The sequence below is a fragment of the Alexandromys fortis genome, unplaced genomic scaffold (genome assembly GCF_014885135.2).
Source record: "Alexandromys fortis isolate MF-2015 unplaced genomic scaffold, M_Fortis_MF-2015_v1.1 scaffold_225, whole genome shotgun sequence".
Lineage (NCBI taxonomy): Eukaryota > Metazoa > Chordata > Mammalia > Rodentia > Cricetidae > Alexandromys > Alexandromys fortis.
Window position 1 is genome coordinate 1,738,305 of NW_026068119.1, and position 19,129 is coordinate 1,757,433.

Consider the following 19,129-nt stretch of genomic DNA (forward strand, 5'->3'; position numbering starts at 1 on the left):
AAGTTAAACTTTTGCTATTTGCATATAATATGATAGTGTACATAAGCGACCCCAAAAACTCTACCAAAGAACTCCTACAGCTGATAAACGCCTTTAGTAATGCGGCAGGATAAAAGATCAACTCCAAAAAATCAGTTGCCCTCCTATACACAGAGGATAAGGATGCAGAAAGGGAAATCAGAGAAGCATCACCTTTCACGATAGCCACAAATAGCATAAATTATCTTGGGGTAACTCTAACCAAGGAAGTGAAAGATCTATTTGACAAGAACCTTAAGGCACTGAAGAAAGAAATTAAAGAGGATCCTTCCAGAAAATGGAGGATCTCCCTTGCTCTTGGATTGGGAGGATCAACATAGTACAAATGGCAATTCTACCAAAAGCAATCTATAGATTCAATGCAATACCCATCAAAATCCCAGGAAAATTCTTCACAGACCTTGAGAGAACAATAATCAACTTTCTATGGAAAAACAAAAAACCAGGATAGCAAAAACAATCTTATACAATAAAGGAACTTTTGGAGGCATTACCATCCCTGACTTCAAACTCTATTACAGAGCTACAGTATTGAAAACAGCTTGGTATTTGCATAAAAACAGAGAAGTCGATCTATGGAATCGAATAGAAGACCCTGACTTTAACCCAGAAACCTATGAACACCTGATTTTCGACAGGGAACTAAAAGTATACAATGGAAGAAAGAAAGCATCTTCAACAAATGGTGCTGGCATAACTGGATGTCAACTTGTAGAAGAATGAAAATAGATCCATATCTATCACCATGCACAAAACTTAAGTCCAAATGGGTTAAAGACCTCAATATAAATCTGACCACACTGAACCTGATAGAAGAGAAAGTGGGAAGTACTCTATAACACATGGGCACAGGAGACCACTTCCTACGAATAACCCCTGCAGAACAGGCATTAAGGGCAACATAGAATAAATGGGACCTCCTGAGACTGAGAAGCTTCTGTAAAGCAAAGGGTACTGTCACTAAGACAAAAAGGCAACTTACTGACTGGGAGAAGATCTTCACCAACCCCGCAACAGATAATGGTCCAATCTCCTAAATATATAAAGAACTCAAGAAACTAGACTTTAAAATCTAATTAACCCAATTAAAAATGGGGCACTGAACTGAACAGAGAATTCTCAACAGAAGAAGTTCAAATGGCCAAAAGACACTTAAGGTCATGCTCAACCTCCTTAGTGATCAGGAAAATGCAAATCAAAACAACCTTGAGATACCATTTTATACTTGTCAGAATGGCTAAAATCAAAAACACTAATGATAGCCTTTGCTGGAGAGGATGTGGAGTAAGGGGAACACTAATCCTTCGCTAGTGGGAATGCAAACTTGTGCAACCACTTTGGAAATCAGTGTGGCGGTTTCTCAGCGAATTTGGGATCAACCTACCCCAGGATCCAGCAATACCACTCTTGGGAATATACCCAAGAGGTGCTATATCATACTACAAAAGCATTTGTTCAACTATGTTCATAGCAGCATTATTTGTAATAGCCAGAACCTGTAAACAACCTAGATGCCCTTCAGTGGAAGAATGGATAAAGAAAGTGTGGAATATATACACATTAGAGTACTACTCAGTGGTAAAAAAAAAAAAATGACATCTTGAACTTTGCATGTAAATGGATGGAAATTGAAAACAGTATTCTGAGTGAGGTAACCCAGGCCCAAAAGAAGAATTTGATATGTACTCACTCATAAGTTGATTCTAGACATAAATAAATGTCAGTGAGCTTATAATTTGTGATCCTAGAGAAGCTAAATGAGAAGGTGAACCCAAAGAAAAACATATAGTTATTCTCCTGGATATTGGAAGTAGACTAGATTGCCAGGCAAAAATTGGGATCTTGGGGATGGAGGTGGCGGTGGGGGTAAGATGAGATGGGGAGATGGGGAGAAAAAAGTGAGGAGAGGAGGATTGGTAGACCCTGGGGGAATGGGATGGTTAGGATGGAGGAAGGGTGGATATGGGAGTAGGGAAGAAGATATCTTAATTAAGGGAGCCATTTTAGGGTTGGCAAGAGACTTGACTCGAGAGGGGTTCCCAGGTGTCCAAGGAGATGTCCCCAGCTAGTTCCTTGGGCAGCTGGGGAGAGGGAGCCTGAAATGATCCTTTCCTATAGCCACACTGATGAATATCTTGCATATCACCATAGAACCTTCATCTGGCGATGGATGGAGATAGAGACAGAGACCCACATTGGAGCACCGGACTGAGCTCCCAAGGCCCAAATGAGGAACTGAAGGAGGGAGAACATGAGCAAGGAAGTCAGGACTGCGAGGGGTGCACCCACTCACTGAGACGGTGGGGCTGATCTAATGGGAGCTCACCAAGGCCAGCTCAACTGGAACTAAAAACGCAAACCCAACTATCTGAACGTGGCGGACAATGAGGGCTGATTGAGAAGCCAAGGACAATGGCACTGGGTTTTGATCCTACTGCATGTACTGGCTTTGTAGGAACCTAGTCTGTTTGGATGTTCACCTTCCTGGACCTGGATGGAGTGGGGAGGACCTTGAACTTCCCACAAGGCAGGGAACCCTGACTGCTCTTTGGACTGGAGAGGGAGTGGGAGGGGAGGGGGAGGAGGGGGAGGTGGGGAGAAGGCAGAAATTTTTAATAATAAAAAAGAATATCCTTAATAAATATTTTTAAAAAATAAATGAAACATACATTTGAAAGTATTATATACAAATGTACAAATGGCAGAATTATTTATAAACATACTAGTAAAATGTAGAAGAAATATTTATGTTCATGATGTATTTATATCTTCATTATTTATATCTCAACCAAATTCTACGCTCTTTGTTCATTAAAATACTTTCCTATTACCAAAGCCACATATCAAATTCACTTGAAATATTTACTGTCTGTCCAAATACAAGGTACCAGGCAAACAAACAATGAAACACTCACAGTGGTTACTGAAATGATAATATAAATAGCTGACCTGGGTTTTCCATCGACATAAAGACAGTTTCTCCTGAGAATGGGAACAGGGTAAGTGTATCTTCATAGACCGTTTTGTGTTTGAAGGTATATCCAGAGAAGAAGATAGATAAGAAGTCTGTCTGTGCTCCAACACTGAGAATGTACCAATAGGCCACCTCATGCAGACAAACTTTCAACTGCAAGCTACCAAAAACATAGCCATTGATGCCTACAAAAGCAATGTACAACAAGGGATTCAGTTGTATCATGAATTTATTATTTTGGATTATGATTGTTAGGATACAATTAGAAAATTATCATATATTATGCTCATCAGCTTACCACAGAGAACAGTTATAAATCAGGTAGACTATTAATATTTAATCACCCAACTCAAATCCTAAAGTAAGGAGACATATAAAGAGAGATTTGGATATACACTTTGGGAAGTTTGATGAGGGACAAGGTATTTGTAAAATCTCGAAGCATTTTTCCTACAAATTATTAGTTGCAATGGAAAAAAAAGAGTAACTTACATAGATAAACCCGAAACAAATGATCAGTGTTAGCATTGTATAATGCTTTAAATCCAAAGAAACAAAAGACTAAATACTTGTTCTAAATTTCTGTACCACATGGAGAAAATGCAGTGGCAGACACAACTAGAATATAGACACCACTATATATTGTATCACTGTAAAGTGTTCAGAATTTCATGATATTGCTTATCTAAGACAACACACTTATTTATTCAAATGAAGTACATGGTGAGTTATTAAAAACAATTGGGCATGATGTCTCTAACCTATTCTCAAGTGGAAAATAATTACTATGAGTAAAGAGCCAACTCTAGAGAATTGTTCTCAGACCTCCACAAATGTACTGTGCAATCATCATACCAGCACACATTCATTCTCCCTGTCTCTATTCTTTCTCTCTTTCTTTTCTCTCATACACACATACACACAAAATAAAATTTAAATGTATCACTTTTAAAGATTTTTATTTTTCAGTATGTTTGTGTGGGGTGTGTGTATGTGCAGTGTGTACATGAGTGCAGCTGCCTGAAGAGGATGTCAGATCCCCTGGAGCTAGAATTACAGGCAGTTGTGAGCTGCCCAAACGGGATGCTGGAACTAAACTCTCAGGTTCTCTGAAAGCAGAACATCAACTTAACTGTTGAGCAATTGTTCTTGTTAGCTTTAATTGTCAATCTGACAAAGTCTATAGTCATCTAAGAAGAGAATCCTCAACTGAGGAATTGCCTGGATCAGGTTGGTTTGCGAGCATGATGGCTATTCTTGGTTGTCAACTTGATTACACTAAAACCCAAGTGGCTGAGTTCACCTGTGAAAACATTTTCTTAAATTATTTGAAGTGGGAAGACCCACTTTTAGGTCAGATCTTCTGAGATGGGAAGATAAACCTTTAATCTGTAGCTTTTGAAATGTGAAGATTTACCTTTAATCTGGGTCACACCTTCTGCTGTCAGCCTATATAAAGGAAATGGAAAAGGGAAGCCCTCTTTCTTTGCCTCTTTGGCAAGTCAATTTCTTCACTGCTATTAGAGCCTACCTTTTTGGGATTCTGATGTATACTGAAGGCTGTAGTGGCATTTCAATCATCTTTTAATAAATAAAGCTTGCCTGAAGATCAGAGAGTAAAACAGCCCCACTGGTCAGCATTACAAACCAGGCAGTGGTAACACACACCTTTAATCCCAGCCCTAGAGAGGATTATAAAATGAGAGGAGACAGCTCTCAGTCTCATTTTGAGCTTCCTGGAGACAGGATCATCATTTCAGACTGAGTCAAAGTAAGAGCCAGTATCTGGCTGTTTTGCTTTTCAAATCTTCAGGTTGAACCCCAATTTCTCTCCCTGAGTTTTTAATCATGCTTCACTCCATGATTTCGGTCTCCAGGTTCCTGCCTTTACTTCCATCAGTGGTGGACTATGGTCTGGAAGTGTAAGCCAAATAAACCCTTTCCTCTCCAAATTACTTTTGGTCAGATTATTTTATCATAGACACAATATAAAACTAGAATATCCATCTTTCCATCTCCCTTAAATGCATTATTAATGTAAGCAAATATATCAAATTAAATATAGAGTTTAGAAACTGACATAAATATAAGTAGAAATTAAATACATATGAAAAGGGCAGTATCTCAGAAAATAAGTAAAATAATGAGCTAGTTGGTAAATGATTATGAAAAATACAACTGTCCGTTGCATTTTATTATTTTCTTAGTGTAATATAAACTAAATATCTATGATTTTATTTTTCTATCCATCACTTCTCCATTTCCTACTACAGCTTGTTTCAAACACTAGGGTAAGAAGTACCTGTCTGGGCAGTGAAAGTATATTATTTTAATAGAGACAATGTTTAAAGCAAGAGAGAGATGGCTTCACAGAATCTAAAAAAATTGAAATTTGGAGAAATATTTGGAAAAATACATTTCACATCACTAGCAAAAGTAGCTTTCACATGGATTAATAGAGGTCCTTGTGAACTATGTACAACTGATGGTGGGGGAATGTTACTACTACATTAGCCTGCTGAAGATGTCATAACAATATACAGAGTAAGAGTCTGAAACCACACAATTATATTTCTTCACAGCTCCCAAGGATATATATATTCTATAAGTTCTGCTACTCCAGAGAACCCTGACTAATACACCTGTTTCACTTTTTTAAGATTCTAAGTAACAATCTCTCTCTTACTTTAAATATTGTCTCTATTAAAATAATATGCTTTCACTGTCCAGACATGTGCTTACCCTAGTATTTGAAATAAGCTATAGTAGGAAATGGAGAAGTGATGGATAGAAATATAAAATCATATATACCTAGTTTATACTACATTAAGGAAACAAGAAAATGCAATATTCTGTCAGGTGTGGAAAATCAACAACAAAATCATGACCACCTTAGAGTGAAGAGGAAGAAAAAATATGTGTTATTTGAGTTAAATATTATGAATCAGATTCTTTACAAAACAACCCATGTCTTTGAGTATATGAAAAAATATAAATGCAATTGAAGGGATTATAAACACCAAAGGTTTTAGAAGAAGGGAGAATAAAGTACTATGGCTTGGGAATATAATAGGCAACTATTACCAGAAATTAAAATTAAATATAAGGCTTAGGTTGACTTGAAGCTGAGGACAATATTATGAGCTAAGGGGCATAGAATTCTGATAGAAGGCGCATCCTGGAAGGTGAGTATAACTTACAACATAACTTTTCAAGGTTCTGTTCTTAGGCAGCTTTTCCATGATTTGGTTAGGTATTTTAGTTATATTATATGAAATAGACAGGGTGATATATGCTTATTCCATCCAAGTGAGAATCAGGATTTCAAAAACATATATTTAAAATTTTAATATATGAGGTAGTCTTCAAAAAAACAATTAGTGTTTTCTACTAGTAATGTATGACAGTCCCCTTTTACCCATACCCACTAGCAATAATGGTCTCCTAGTTCTGCAGTTTGATAGGCATGTCATGTTATCTCTCTTACTGATAGAATCCTTTCCTAGTAGTATAGTAAGATTAAACTTTTACTATGTTTTGGCTACTCAGATCTGTGTTTATATATAAACAATACATATAAATAATTTATATACTGAATTGTGTTCCTCAAATTTTCTTGTTGATGCTTGAAACTCCAATACTTCCAAATGTGGCTGTATTTGGAAATGGATCTTTAAGAAGAAAATTAGTTAAAATAAGGTTATTAGTGTAGATCCTAAATTCCTTTTTTTAAATTTTATTTTAAGATTTATTTATTTATTTATTTATTATACAGTGCTCTGCCTGTATGTATGCCTGCAGACCAGAAGAGGACACCAAATTTCATTATAGGTGGTTGTGAGCCACCAAGTGGTTGCTGGGAATTGAACTCAGGACCCCTGGAAGAACAGTCAGTGTCCTTAACCTCTGAGCCATCTCTCCAGCCCCAGAACTTAAATTCTTTATAATAGATTATTACAATACAGAAAGACAGGTGCTGTGGGATAATGCTCTTGTACACTGTAAAGATTGTCACTTGTATTGGTTTAAAAAAAACCGCTGATTGGCCAGGAGCCAGGCAGGATGTATAGGCAGAGCAACCAGACTGGGAGAATTCTGGGAAGAGGAAAGGCAGAAAGGCAGTCACCAGGCAGACACAGAGCAAGCAAGGTGAGAATGACTTAATGAAAAAAGGTACCAAGCCAGGTGGCTAAACATAGACAAGAATTATGGGTTAATTTACATTGCAAGGGCTAGTTAGTAATAAGCCTGAGCTAATAGGCCAAACAGTTTATAATTAATATAAGCCTCTACGTGTTTCTTTGGGACTGAATGACTGCAGGACCAAGTGGGACAGAAACTCGGTCTACAGACAGGTACAAAGAAAAGATCATGCAAGAGTACATACAGATCAAGCAAGATCTAAAAGCTAAAGATAGATTGAAGAAGAAACTAAGTCTTCTGACACTTTGATCTTAGACAATGAGGAGATAAATCTAACATTTTAGAAAGGCTACTATGTATGTAGGATATGGTTATATAATAATAAGAAAATAATCTGAAATGAGTTATCTTGGTATGGAATGGTTGGCAAAAAGGAGTAATATAGAAGATAAAATACAAATTAAAAGGACAGGGTAGCCAAATAAACATTGAAAGGAAAAGTCGTTGGTGGGTTTTTAAAATATGCATTATATAAGTCACAGTTACATATTTATTTATAGTATATACATAACACATATTATCTAGACATCAGTTGGGGCCATCTATTTCCCTTTACCAGATGTGCATTAAATACAGATGATTCTTTTTTATTTGTTTGTTTGTTTGAGAAAGGATTTCTCTATGTAACAGCCCTAGCTGTCCTGGAACTCACTCTGTAGACCAGCCTGGTCATAGACCAGCCTGGTCTTAAACTCACAGAGATATGCCTACTGAGTGATGGGATTAAAGGCATGTTCCACCACCACCCAGCTGCAAGTGATTCTTTACTCACTGTGCATGATGTTGGAGGTCTGGAACTCAGGATCCTGGGGCTGTGTATCAGATGCATTGGGGAGGAAGCGTTGCATGTTCTCTGTGAGGTACCAGCTTTGGTTCTCATCAAATAGAGAAAACAGGATAACATTTCTCTTGTCTGACATCATCTGTTAATAACATATATTAAAAGGGAGAAGTAAATGCCACTCATATTGTAGGTAGGAGCTAGCAACCAGGATGGAGGCATATACTAATCCTTTGGTTCAATTCACTTCCTCTGAACAGTCGCTATTATGGCATGTCTTGGAACAGAGATGAGCATTTTGAGTGATGAGTATATGTTTTGAACTAATGTAACTTCAAGGCAGGAAGGTAGTTGGATGTAGTAAATTTCATTCTTCCTGGACCCAAGATCATATAGTGGTACAGTTTATAGCCTCATTTTTTCCATGTTTAATGTAGAGAAATATAGATCTTAAAGATAAGTCATCCAAGTCAAATAAAATCAATACAATTTCTAAGTTTCTATTTTATAACTAACTTTACATAAGGCTACCAGCTTATAGTAAACTAAAAATATAAAAAGGAATTTATATATGATAGGATGAACACTGAATAATACTAATACCATAAAGATTTTGTTCTAAAGAACCCAGTATCTTAGAATAGTACTTTGTATAGTAAGCCAAATTCATGAGTTACTAACCTGCTAATTGAGTATAAAATTTTATATCTAAACTTCATATGTGTAAATTTTATTTTGTATAACCTATAGTTGAAAAGTCAAAATGCTGAAGAAGAAATTGGAGAATATATATTTCCGTCGCCTTCCAAAAGCTGGTAGAAAAAGTATAATTAGGAAACATTCTCAGGAAAGATATTTGGTCATATCCAAATATTAAGTTCAAAGTCCCACTACTCTGAATTTGTATACCATATGTTATACCTGTATTCAAGTCCTTTGATCATTAAACCTATGAAATCCCTTCCAATTAGTAGGGATTTATGCATCCTAAATAGCCTAAATAAGTGCACCATCAAGCCTCAAAATATAGCAATGAGTTCTTCTGGAGTCAAGAAATTAGATTTTGTAAAAGAACTAAGTTTTTCTTACTTAGACAATTTTCTTTTTGTTCAGACAGTGCTTCTCTGTATAACAGTCGTGGCTTCCTGGAGCTCACTCTGTAGACCAGGCTGGCCTCAAACTCTCAGAAATCCACCTCCTAAGTATTGGGATTAAAGGTGTGTGCCACCACTTCCCAGCTCAGATAATTTTCTAAAGTAGCAGAAATAGTCTAAATCTAACCATAATCAAAATAATTTTATATTTTCCTCAACAAATATTGGCCCGTTACTAAATGTCACATAGTGTTGTAGATGCTACATATGCATTGCTTTTGTTTTCTCACAGAGTTTTTCCTCATGGGAGAAGCTGGCCTAGAACTTCCTATGTATTCCAAGCTGGCCTTAAACTCAAAATTCACCTAACTCAGTCTCCCTGTACTGAGACTGGAGGCATGTATTACCTACAAGGCTAATTTTAAGGTGTTTTTGATTAATTCATAATGAGATTTCCAGGAAAAAAACATAGGCTGTAGATATAAATTTGTAGGTTTAAAAAATTATATTGTTCTGGGAAGTATTTTAGTTAGTAGATGTATTTCAGTTTGCTTAGCATATGCAAAGTCATAGGTCTGAAATACAGTACTGCATAAACTGGGCATAAACTGACACATACCTATAAATCCCATTATTCACAATGCATATGTAGGAGGACCAGAAGTCAACGACCATATTCAACTATGTAAGGAGTTCGAGGCCAGCCTGGGACACCTGGAACTCTGTCTCAAATAAAATTAGTCATTTAAATGTAGGTGGCAATTGGACAGGTAAAAATGGGCAAGAACCTTGGAGGAAAGCAAAACCCCAGATTGGGACTGAGTATTATAGAAAGAATCTATGGTCCAGGCTTTTCTGTTTATCCAGAGGCAAGTTTCTTAGAAAACTCAAATTTAATAAAAACTAAGTAGAACTCAGTTTAATCACTTTTATTGGATTATATTTTCTACAGGTTATAGAGGTACCTATATTAAAAGAGTATAAGAAATATCTATAAGTTCATAGGCATTTTATTCCACTTTTAGTTTCAAACTTAATACTTGGTAAAGATCTCACCTGGTTTCCTCTTTGATCTACAGATTCTTTGTAGCAGATGAGAAGAGGGCCAATGAGTCCTGAAGCTAGATCTCTCTCAGGGTTAATGAAACTTGAATAATAGCGGGTCAGGCACCGTGGATCTGATTTAGTTGGTCCATCTTCTACAGTAACTGTCCATTTATACTTAAATATTTCTCCTGGACGAATTGGAAAATCTTTCACATGCTTTATGCCTACCCACAACCAAAGCAGAAATAGATCAATTGAGTATAATGAGCTACATATTTAGCAATGTTGTATTAAATTTGGCCTAAATCTGTTTCTATACATGTTTCAACTTTGTTTTAAAGGTTCCTATGCATAGAAAATGCAACCCAAATTGGTATATAAACAATTTTAACCTAACTTGGAAGTATACTCATGTAACACGTAGCTGAGTCTTAGCAAATCATAACAGTTGAACCTCCAGGCCCTTTAAGGCTGAAGCTGTGAAACCATCATATAAGGCAACTGCTAGTTACATTTAATCAGGTTATTTTTATGTCATTTTCTGTTCTGTCTGTAAATACAGTCTCTGTGTAAGTGTGGTGAGGTGGAACATTCTAAAACATTTGTAGTCCAAAATTCAAGAATTATTACTTTTCTCAAATAAAGTCTATCAAGTTCAGTGTAACTAAAGTTTCCCTTTTAACAATAATCATGTTTTTGTTTCAAGGGAACTACTAATCCATAAAACCATTTTATTGGTTCTTTGTGGTTTTTATATCATGCATCTTGATCCCATTCATCTTCCCATCACTTTGTATCCACCCTCTGCCCTTGCAACCTCCCTCTCAAACTAATATAAAGTAAAAGAAAAGAAAAAAAGGAAAATCTTGTCATGGAAGCTGTAATGTGACACATTATACCCTTTAGTCCATACATCTTTGCTTGCAAGTATTCACTGCAATGAGTTATTGGTCTGGTTCAAGGTCTCTGGTTTCTACAACACTATCAATACTGGGCCCTCACGGGGACTCCTCTTGGATATCCGGTTGTTGCCCTGTGTCATGGAGATCCTGCAGCATTGGGTCTCCAGAAGATCATAGATGGGGTGGATGTTGGGATGGACGAACTCATAGCCCTGGTTTTGGGCCTGGGTGGTTGCAGGGTTGGTCAGCTTGCCAGTTTTCCCCCATTCTCACCACCGGGGTGAGCTCTCCAGCACTGCCCTAGTTAGTTCACCACATGCAACAGTCAGCAAGGGACAGGACAGGTTCTCCAGCTCTGACACCCTCAGCACTGGTTCACCCACACCTATACCACGAGGGCCAGCTCTACTGTGTTGCCCAGTTGAGGTTCAGGGGCCACTCCCAAGTGCTGCAGCTGGTGAGGGGCAGGACTAGATCTCCTGCTCTCATGACCTCTGGCCTGCTCTCTCACCAGTCACAGACCTCAAGAGGAAGGTGGGTAGAGTAGGGGTGGGGTTTGGGTGGTTGGGGGGCAGGCATCTCTCCCTTGCCTATGTCATGCTTTTTTAACATGTAAATTTGAATAAGTTTACCTCTTAGTACAAAAAATAGAAATAATAATATTTGCATATTCTTACATATAGAAGAAGAATCTACTTTATTTTAATAATAAAATGATTAGGGATGTGGATAAGAAAATAACCATAGCATATCACTTAGTTCTATGGCAAATATATCGATAAAATGACCTTGCATTATTAAAATGATACAAGTACTATTTTTGTATTTATTATCTTTAGAATAATTGTTTAGAGAAAACAAAGAAGACTTATATAAAATTATTGTAAAGATTGTGTGTCAACAGCTGAAGTTGTACCTCAAGTGTATCTACATCAAAAAAGACTTATAAACTGAGATACTACTTACCTCTTGGCAATCTCCTTGAGTGTAGAGGGCTGACATCAGTGATCCCTTGAGGGTAAATGTTATATGGTCTGCTTGCTTGATTCTTAAATATAATCTGAAAGTATAGGTGAGATATGAGATCAAGTCCTAAAATGACTAGGATCAACAGGAAAACTGTGGCCTAGTTCTGGAAAATCAAAAGCTTCTTATATTTATATTACAGAAGTCTGAGCCCTTAATAAAATTCAATATATTCATTTCTTTCATGAAAAAGAAGCTTAGGTAGCTAAGTAGTTTTGTCATGACCCTTTTTAATTTCAATGACTTCAGTAATTGAATCTCCCACATGAAGTGAAATTTGGTGTCTTCTAAGGACATTACTTTTCCTCAGACTTTCTGAATTCTTGGCACTTATTTCCTTAACACTGGAGAAGGAGACAGTGGTCCAGGTTATAAGATTTATCACTTAATAAGCAGGTATAACAAGGAGGACAATAAATAGCCTCAAGCAATGGTGGCAGGTGACACTGTATGTATCAGTCTAAATAGTAAGTAGTTAAAAGAAGTTGAGAGTGTGATTGGTCACATTATATTTTATTCCATATACTTACTATATATGAGTATATTTTGTTTGTGCAACATTCATAATTTTTTAAAATATTCTGTCCAGGACTGGAAATGGACAAGCATAGGACCAATCTAGTTCCTCTGAATGTGGTTGACAGCTGTATGGCTGGGGCAGACTGAGAGGCCATTGGCAGTGGCACTAGGATTTATCTCTACTGCATGTACTGGGTTTTTGAAAACCTATTCTCTTTGGATGTATACCTTGCTTAGCCTAGATGTAGTAGGGAGGGCCTTGGACCTTCCACAAAGCAAAGTGTCTTACCTTCCTTAGGATTGGAGGGGAGTGGGATGGGAGGGGGTGTGGAGGAATTGGGAGGAGGGGAGAGTGGGAATTTGGATTGGTATTTTTTTAAAATCTAATAAAAATGAAATACATTTATATTAACATGCAAAAAAGAAGATAAGACTGAATTTTGAAGAATCACAGAAACTTAAATCCTCCTAGACTTTTCTTTTTTTTAAAAAAAAAAGATTTTATTTATGTATATGAGTTTTTTGCCTGTATGTGTGTAGGTGTATGATATTATGCCCAGTACCTATGGAGGTCAGCAAAGAGCTTTGGATTCTCTCAAACTAGAGTTACAGATTGTTGTGAGTTTCCACATGAGTGCTGAGAGTCCAACCCAGTTCCTCTGCAAGAATAACAAGTGTTCTTAACCACTGAAATTAACACGTTGAGACTTCTCTTTTTTCCTGAAGCAATCTCATATTTTCCCTTGACTTACCAACAAAGTGTCTCCAACTTCCCCATAAAGCAAAGGTCCCAAGATTCCTGATTCTTGCTGGATAGTTTCACGAGTCTTAAAGGTTTCATCTGTGTACGCTATAAATCTGACTTTTTTGTATTTCCTACCAATCCGATGAGGACCACTGCTCAGATACTGGCTTTTATAACTTCTGTACAAGAGGCAAAAGGTGAGGGGTAAGGACAAAAAATATTAGATAGCCAAAAATCCAATTCTAATATGATTTACTCAAAGCAAAGAGCGAGAGAATTACAAATAGTCTTAGGCTTACCTATGCTAATACCTAATGTTCTATGAATCTTCACAGAAGGCGCATGTATTAAAGGCTTAGACAACAGGATATGAAGCTAGTAGGAGGTGATAGAACCTTTAGTAGTTGGAGCCTAGTGAGAACTTAGTCATTGGGGGTATGCCCTTGAATGGATGATATTGGAACCTCAGGCCCCCTTTATCTACTCTTTGGTTTTTGACAGCTGTGTATGGAACAGGAAAGGTCCACTGTGCACTTTATTGTTAATTTCTGTGCTGTCACAAGCCCAAAACAAAATTCTATAAGTCAAATCTATGAGTCAAAACAAACTTTTCCCACTTAAAAGTTGGTAATTTCAGTATTTTGCCACAGTGATGAAATGGTGGTTAGCAAAACATCCTTACCATTTGATCCCATGACATACTAACTCTTAAATATGGCTTAAGGATTCATTGGTTTGAATAAGTATGAAGAATTTGAGTATAAGGGAGGGTAGTAACAAGAATCCAAAGGTGCTTACCCATCATCTGAGGTGAGAAGTGAAGGAGCATAGTCCCAGTCTTCCTCCTCAGCAGAAATATAATGTATCCAAGTTTTAGGGTACTTCTTGGCAACCGAGCGAATTTGGATAAAAGGAGAGTTGTCATCATCCAATATGAACATCTCCATTTCTGACTCAAGATCATCATCATAATCTTCAATTTCTTTATTATTTTTCTTTTGCCATTGGGGTTCCTCAGGGCAGCTATCTACTTTGACATAAGCTTCCATGCCATCTGCAGTCAGACAACCCAAACAATTCAGGACATTGCTTCTCTCCTTCCTCCCTATATCTTTTTTTTCTCTTTTACCCCTCTTCCATATGTATCATTTTCCTGTACTATAACACAGAAAGAAAACCCCCATTAAATGACAGTATCTTGATATTTGACTTTCTGGCCTCTTGAACTGAGTGAGACAATAACTTTATTACGAATTACTCGATTTCTGATATTCTGTTCTGGCAATATAACAGACTAAGCCTTAAATGGACATAACTAAGAAAGAGTTACTAGGTTGATCCAAGACCAAAAAATGAACAAAGTTAATAATACACAAGAAGAAAATGGAAGCAAAAGAATTATTTGATGTGAATCTGCACAACTACCTACAACATCATATGACCAGGAATTGATACTGTAGGCACATTTGTTTATACAGGATCTTTGTGCCTTTGCAAAACCTCCATCAAACAGTCCTTGAAAACTTCATGTGATACCCCATTTCCCTATATTTCTCATGGAAACATTTCTAAATCTCTTCCCATAGTACTGAATCCTAGTTAATGGGGTCAGGCTGAGAAACCTTCATTTTCCTATCTCATTCATTCCTAAACTATGTCTCTTCCTTCTGTTGCAGATATTTAACTACACAATACTAACAGTAAAGTCCTTATATACTCAAGATAAAAATCTTTACACTAGAAGATTTCAGTTAAAGTCTAACATAATCCTAACTCTATAATGGTATTTCTGCACTGTACACTGCCCAGGAAATTTCATTAAGATTAAAACAGAATATTTTATAATACTTGTTTTTTAAGATCCAAAATAGTAGTACCATGTTTATGAGAAGAGATATGACAAAATAGCAGGAACTCTCCAAGATCTATCAAGAGTGTTTGAGCAGTAAGAAAAGTGATTGGTGATATTTCCAAGGAAGCCTGACGGTGATTCCTCACGAGAAACGTGTGACCTTCGAGGAATATGGAGTGCACTTCAGGGGTGGTGCCCATTCCAATCACGTGCCAGTAGACTGATTTCTTATGGCATCCAATCAGACCTGTAAAATGGAAATTAGGCAGCTGTGGCAAAGAAATAAGGAACTTGAAACTGAAAGTACTTGTTAGAATAGGACGGGCAAAATGACCCTACAAATTTTACTGCTACATTAACAAAGTTACCAAGAAAGTTAGTTATGACACTATCAAACCAACAGCTTTTGCCAAAGCCATGAGTGACTGTCATACTGCTACATAAAATGAACGTGTTTCTTTAATTTACTCTTTAGTTTTGCTGTAGTACATATTCAGTGGTTGCTAAGGCCTACCATGGTTGGATAACATTTTCTATTATTTACCAAAGCTGATTCATCATCTTAATTCTAGCTTGAAAATAATCTTTCCCTTAGATCTCTTTTTAAAGATACTGCTCTAATATATTGTCAGTCTAATTCCTCTTCCTTCATATATGAACAATTTCTTCCAGGAAAAGCTTTAAGCATCTATGCACTATGAATTGCCACAATGATCATTTTGTGTGGAGTTTTGTTCATACTAATAGTGATTTTATTTCTGAATACTCATATCTTTTATTTCTTAATATTTCTGTTTTATTGTGTATTTTAAAGTGTATTTTCAATCTTTTAAACTCTTTTGATTTTATTTTATTGGAGATTTTCCCTATCTACTTGTCGTTATTTGTATTTTGACAATCATATTGCTAATTTTGTGAACATCTATTTGTTCTAATTGGTTTTTTCTCCTTTGGGATTATTTTTTATTATCTTTCGATATTGTTTTCATATTTCCAGTTCCTCTTAAATGTTTGTTCATTCTGAAAGTCCTCTAAGCAAAAGGAAAGGGCCCTAATTTTGGGGTGACATAAGGAGGAATCAGCTGCTATATTTAAACAAAGAAACAACAAAAAAAGAGTCTAGAATTTAGTGGGTTTTTTACTTGGATGCAAAACTCTCTGAAAGCTGTATAAAAGAGTTATGGTTTTGAATTCTCAAAACCCTGAGGATTGTTGAACAGTCATGTACATACCTGGCAGAGACCTATTTATATATCCATTGACTGTGTGCAATTTAGGCCAGGCTCCAGTAGATGTGGAATCCATAGGCTGTGTGAAGGAGTCCTTTGTTTCTGAATGCCAGCTCTTTTCTGGTGAGAGGGGGGTAGGAAATAAGGTCAGCTGAACTCTATTTCAAGAATTACAGACCCCCTTACCTTCTTTCTTTTCCTCCTTTGTTACAAAGACAATTCACACTCTGAATTTTTGTCAGCAGAGTACACACAAACTCAGAGTCACTGAGAAGGAAATTACATTTTTTCAAACCAATTACCTTTCCCTATATTTTTTCATTATGATAGTGGGGAGACTAATGGCAAGTGATAACTAGGAGAAGGAATAATATTGGTTAGTTTGAACCACAAGAATTTCATTTTGCAAGTTAGATGATAGATTTAAAAGGGTTGTCACTCCTTGCTCTATCATAAATTGCTTCGTTCCATTTCGTAGCAAGGAAACCCTAGTAACTTGAAGGCTTCTCAACCTCCTCTCCAAAACTAGCAAAAGTTGAAGCACTGAAAATTACTTGGGCTGTTTTATTAAAAATAAAATGTGAAAATCAAAAAAGAGAGACTAGTTAGGACAAAGATGACATGCCCTACAGTGCAAGTGGATAAGAGGGTTATATACCTATTCTGCCACACAGTGTTCTACATTACTTAAGTGAAATCGATTAATTCTTACAACAATTCTATGAAAAATACTATTATTTCAATTTTAGATGTGAGGAAAATAAGGCAGAGAGAGAGAGGTAAGTAATTTGCCCAGTGTTGTGCACTTAGCAATAGATAATTATCAAAAGAAGATAGGGGCTAGCAAGAATTCTCAGTGGATAAACGTACCCGCCTCTAAGCCTGGTGACCTGATGGGAACCCACATAGTAGACTGAGAAAACTGATTTCCACAAGTAATCCTTTGACTTGCATTCAAGCACCACAGCATGGACACCCTCTCCCCAAAGTCATACAAATAAATAATTAAAATGTAACAGAAGATTTTAAATGAAGATTGTAAATGGATATTTTCTGTCCTGAATGCCTGATCCCAAATAACCGATACAGAGTTTGAATATGAACTGTAAATGCTTGACTGATAGCTCAGGTTTGTTACTAGCTAACTTTTACATTTAAATTAACTCATTTCTATTAATCTATGTATTGCCAACATAGCTTTACCTGGTCTCTATCATGTGTTGCTTGCTGGGCAGCTGGCTAGAATCTCCCCCGACTCTGCTCTCCTTCTTCTCATCATTCTCAGTTTTGCTTTCCTACCTAACTTCCTGCCCAGCTACTGGTCTGTCAGCTTTTATTAAACATTGAGAGTAATACATATTCATAGTGTAGAAGAAGATTGTACCATGGCATTTCCTGCTTTTTGTCTAATTAAAAAGGGAAGTTTTAACCTTAATATAATAAAACTACATACAACAAAACAGTTATTAAATATGAATTACAGTAACAATACAATGTTGTGTGATGTTTTGATTGTATTCTGACAAATAAAGCTTACTTGGAGTCAGAGGGTGGAGCACACTACTAACTGACCACAGAGGTTTGGATAACTGTAGATAGAGAGGAGATAGGAAGTAATACCGTGGGCTGAAAGAGGATCTCAGCCCTTTTTTGGATGGAATTACAGAAAAGGTAGGAAGCTGATGTGGGCTGTGATTACCATTAATGAATAAAGGAACTGCTTTGGACCTATGGCAGTGCAGAACTTAGCTAGGTGGGAAACACTAAACTGAATGCTGGGAGAAAGAAGGGCAGAGTCAGAGAGAAGCCATGTAGCCCTGCTGGAGACAGACAGCAGATGGAACCTTGCCTGGTAAGTCATAGCCACATGGCAATACACAGATTAATGGAGATGGGTTAGTTTAAGATATAAGTTAGCCAGAAATACGCTAGAGTCATTGGCCAAGCAGTGTTTTAAATAATATAGTTTCTGTGTGATTATTTCAGGGCTGAGCATTCGGGAACAAACAAGCGGCTCTCATTACAACAGTAAGCAACGGTGGTTGCTCCCTGTTCTCTGATCTTTCAGGTTCTTACCCCAATATTTGACTCCTGATTTTTTTATTAATAAGATTAATTAGATTAATGCTTCAGAAGATATTTAAGAAGTAAAGACAAAAGTATTTATTACCTAAACCCAGGCTGCTCTATGTTTTACTTCATAGATGCAATTTGAACTTAGGTTGCATTTTTGTCTTAGAGTCATTCCTGTTCCCCCATTTCCTACACTCCTGAACAGTAATACACTTTGTGGTCTTCCTATAATCAATATCTTTTCTGAACATATGCAGCCCACATTCTCCAACATAGGATAAATGTACTGGTTACATATTTGACTTCTTTTAGGAATTCAAATATCTGACTGAAGCTCACTAACCTTCATCAAACACAGCAAAAAGTAGTACAAATTGGTGTAACGTCTGTGTTCTTTCTTTCGACAGACTTCCTGAAAAAGAAGTGAGAGTATTTATCGTCCATTTAAAATGCCTTTGTTTTTTTTTGGGGTCTGGGTTACCTCACTCAGGATAGTGTGTTCTATTTCCATCCATTTGCATGCAAAATTCGAGAAGTCATTGTTTTTTTACCGCTGAGTAGTATTCTAATGTGTATATATTCCACACTTTCTTCATCCATTCTTCCATTGAAGGACATCTAGGTTGTTTCCAGGTTCTGGCTATT

General features: G+C 36.7%; 1 protein-coding gene across 8 annotated transcripts in view; it reads right to left on the reverse strand.

Annotated features, from left to right (window-relative positions):
* Positions 1 to 19,129, reverse strand: part of F8 (coagulation factor VIII) — a 142,382-nt gene that overhangs the window by 76,866 nt on the left and 46,387 nt on the right. For 6 of the 8 annotated variants that reach the window (XM_050124938.1, XM_050124937.1, XM_050124940.1 and 3 more), the window contains 9 exons: positions 18,828 to 18,896; positions 16,415 to 16,531; positions 15,208 to 15,429; positions 14,129 to 14,384; positions 13,338 to 13,509; positions 12,007 to 12,100; positions 10,148 to 10,362; positions 7,989 to 8,139; positions 2,989 to 3,198 (listed from right to left, as the gene is read on the reverse strand). In XM_050124938.1, the coding sequence (XP_049980895.1) occupies positions 2,989 to 3,198; positions 7,989 to 8,139; positions 10,148 to 10,362; positions 12,007 to 12,100; positions 13,338 to 13,509; positions 14,129 to 14,384; positions 15,208 to 15,429; positions 16,415 to 16,531; positions 18,828 to 18,896 (1,506 nt within the window). The remainder of the gene's footprint in view (positions 1 to 2,988; positions 3,199 to 7,988; positions 8,140 to 10,147; positions 10,363 to 12,006; positions 12,101 to 13,337; positions 13,510 to 14,128; positions 14,385 to 15,207; positions 15,430 to 16,414; positions 16,532 to 18,827; positions 18,897 to 19,129) is intronic. The other 2 variants (XM_050124939.1, XM_050124941.1) reach the window with 1 other exon arrangement.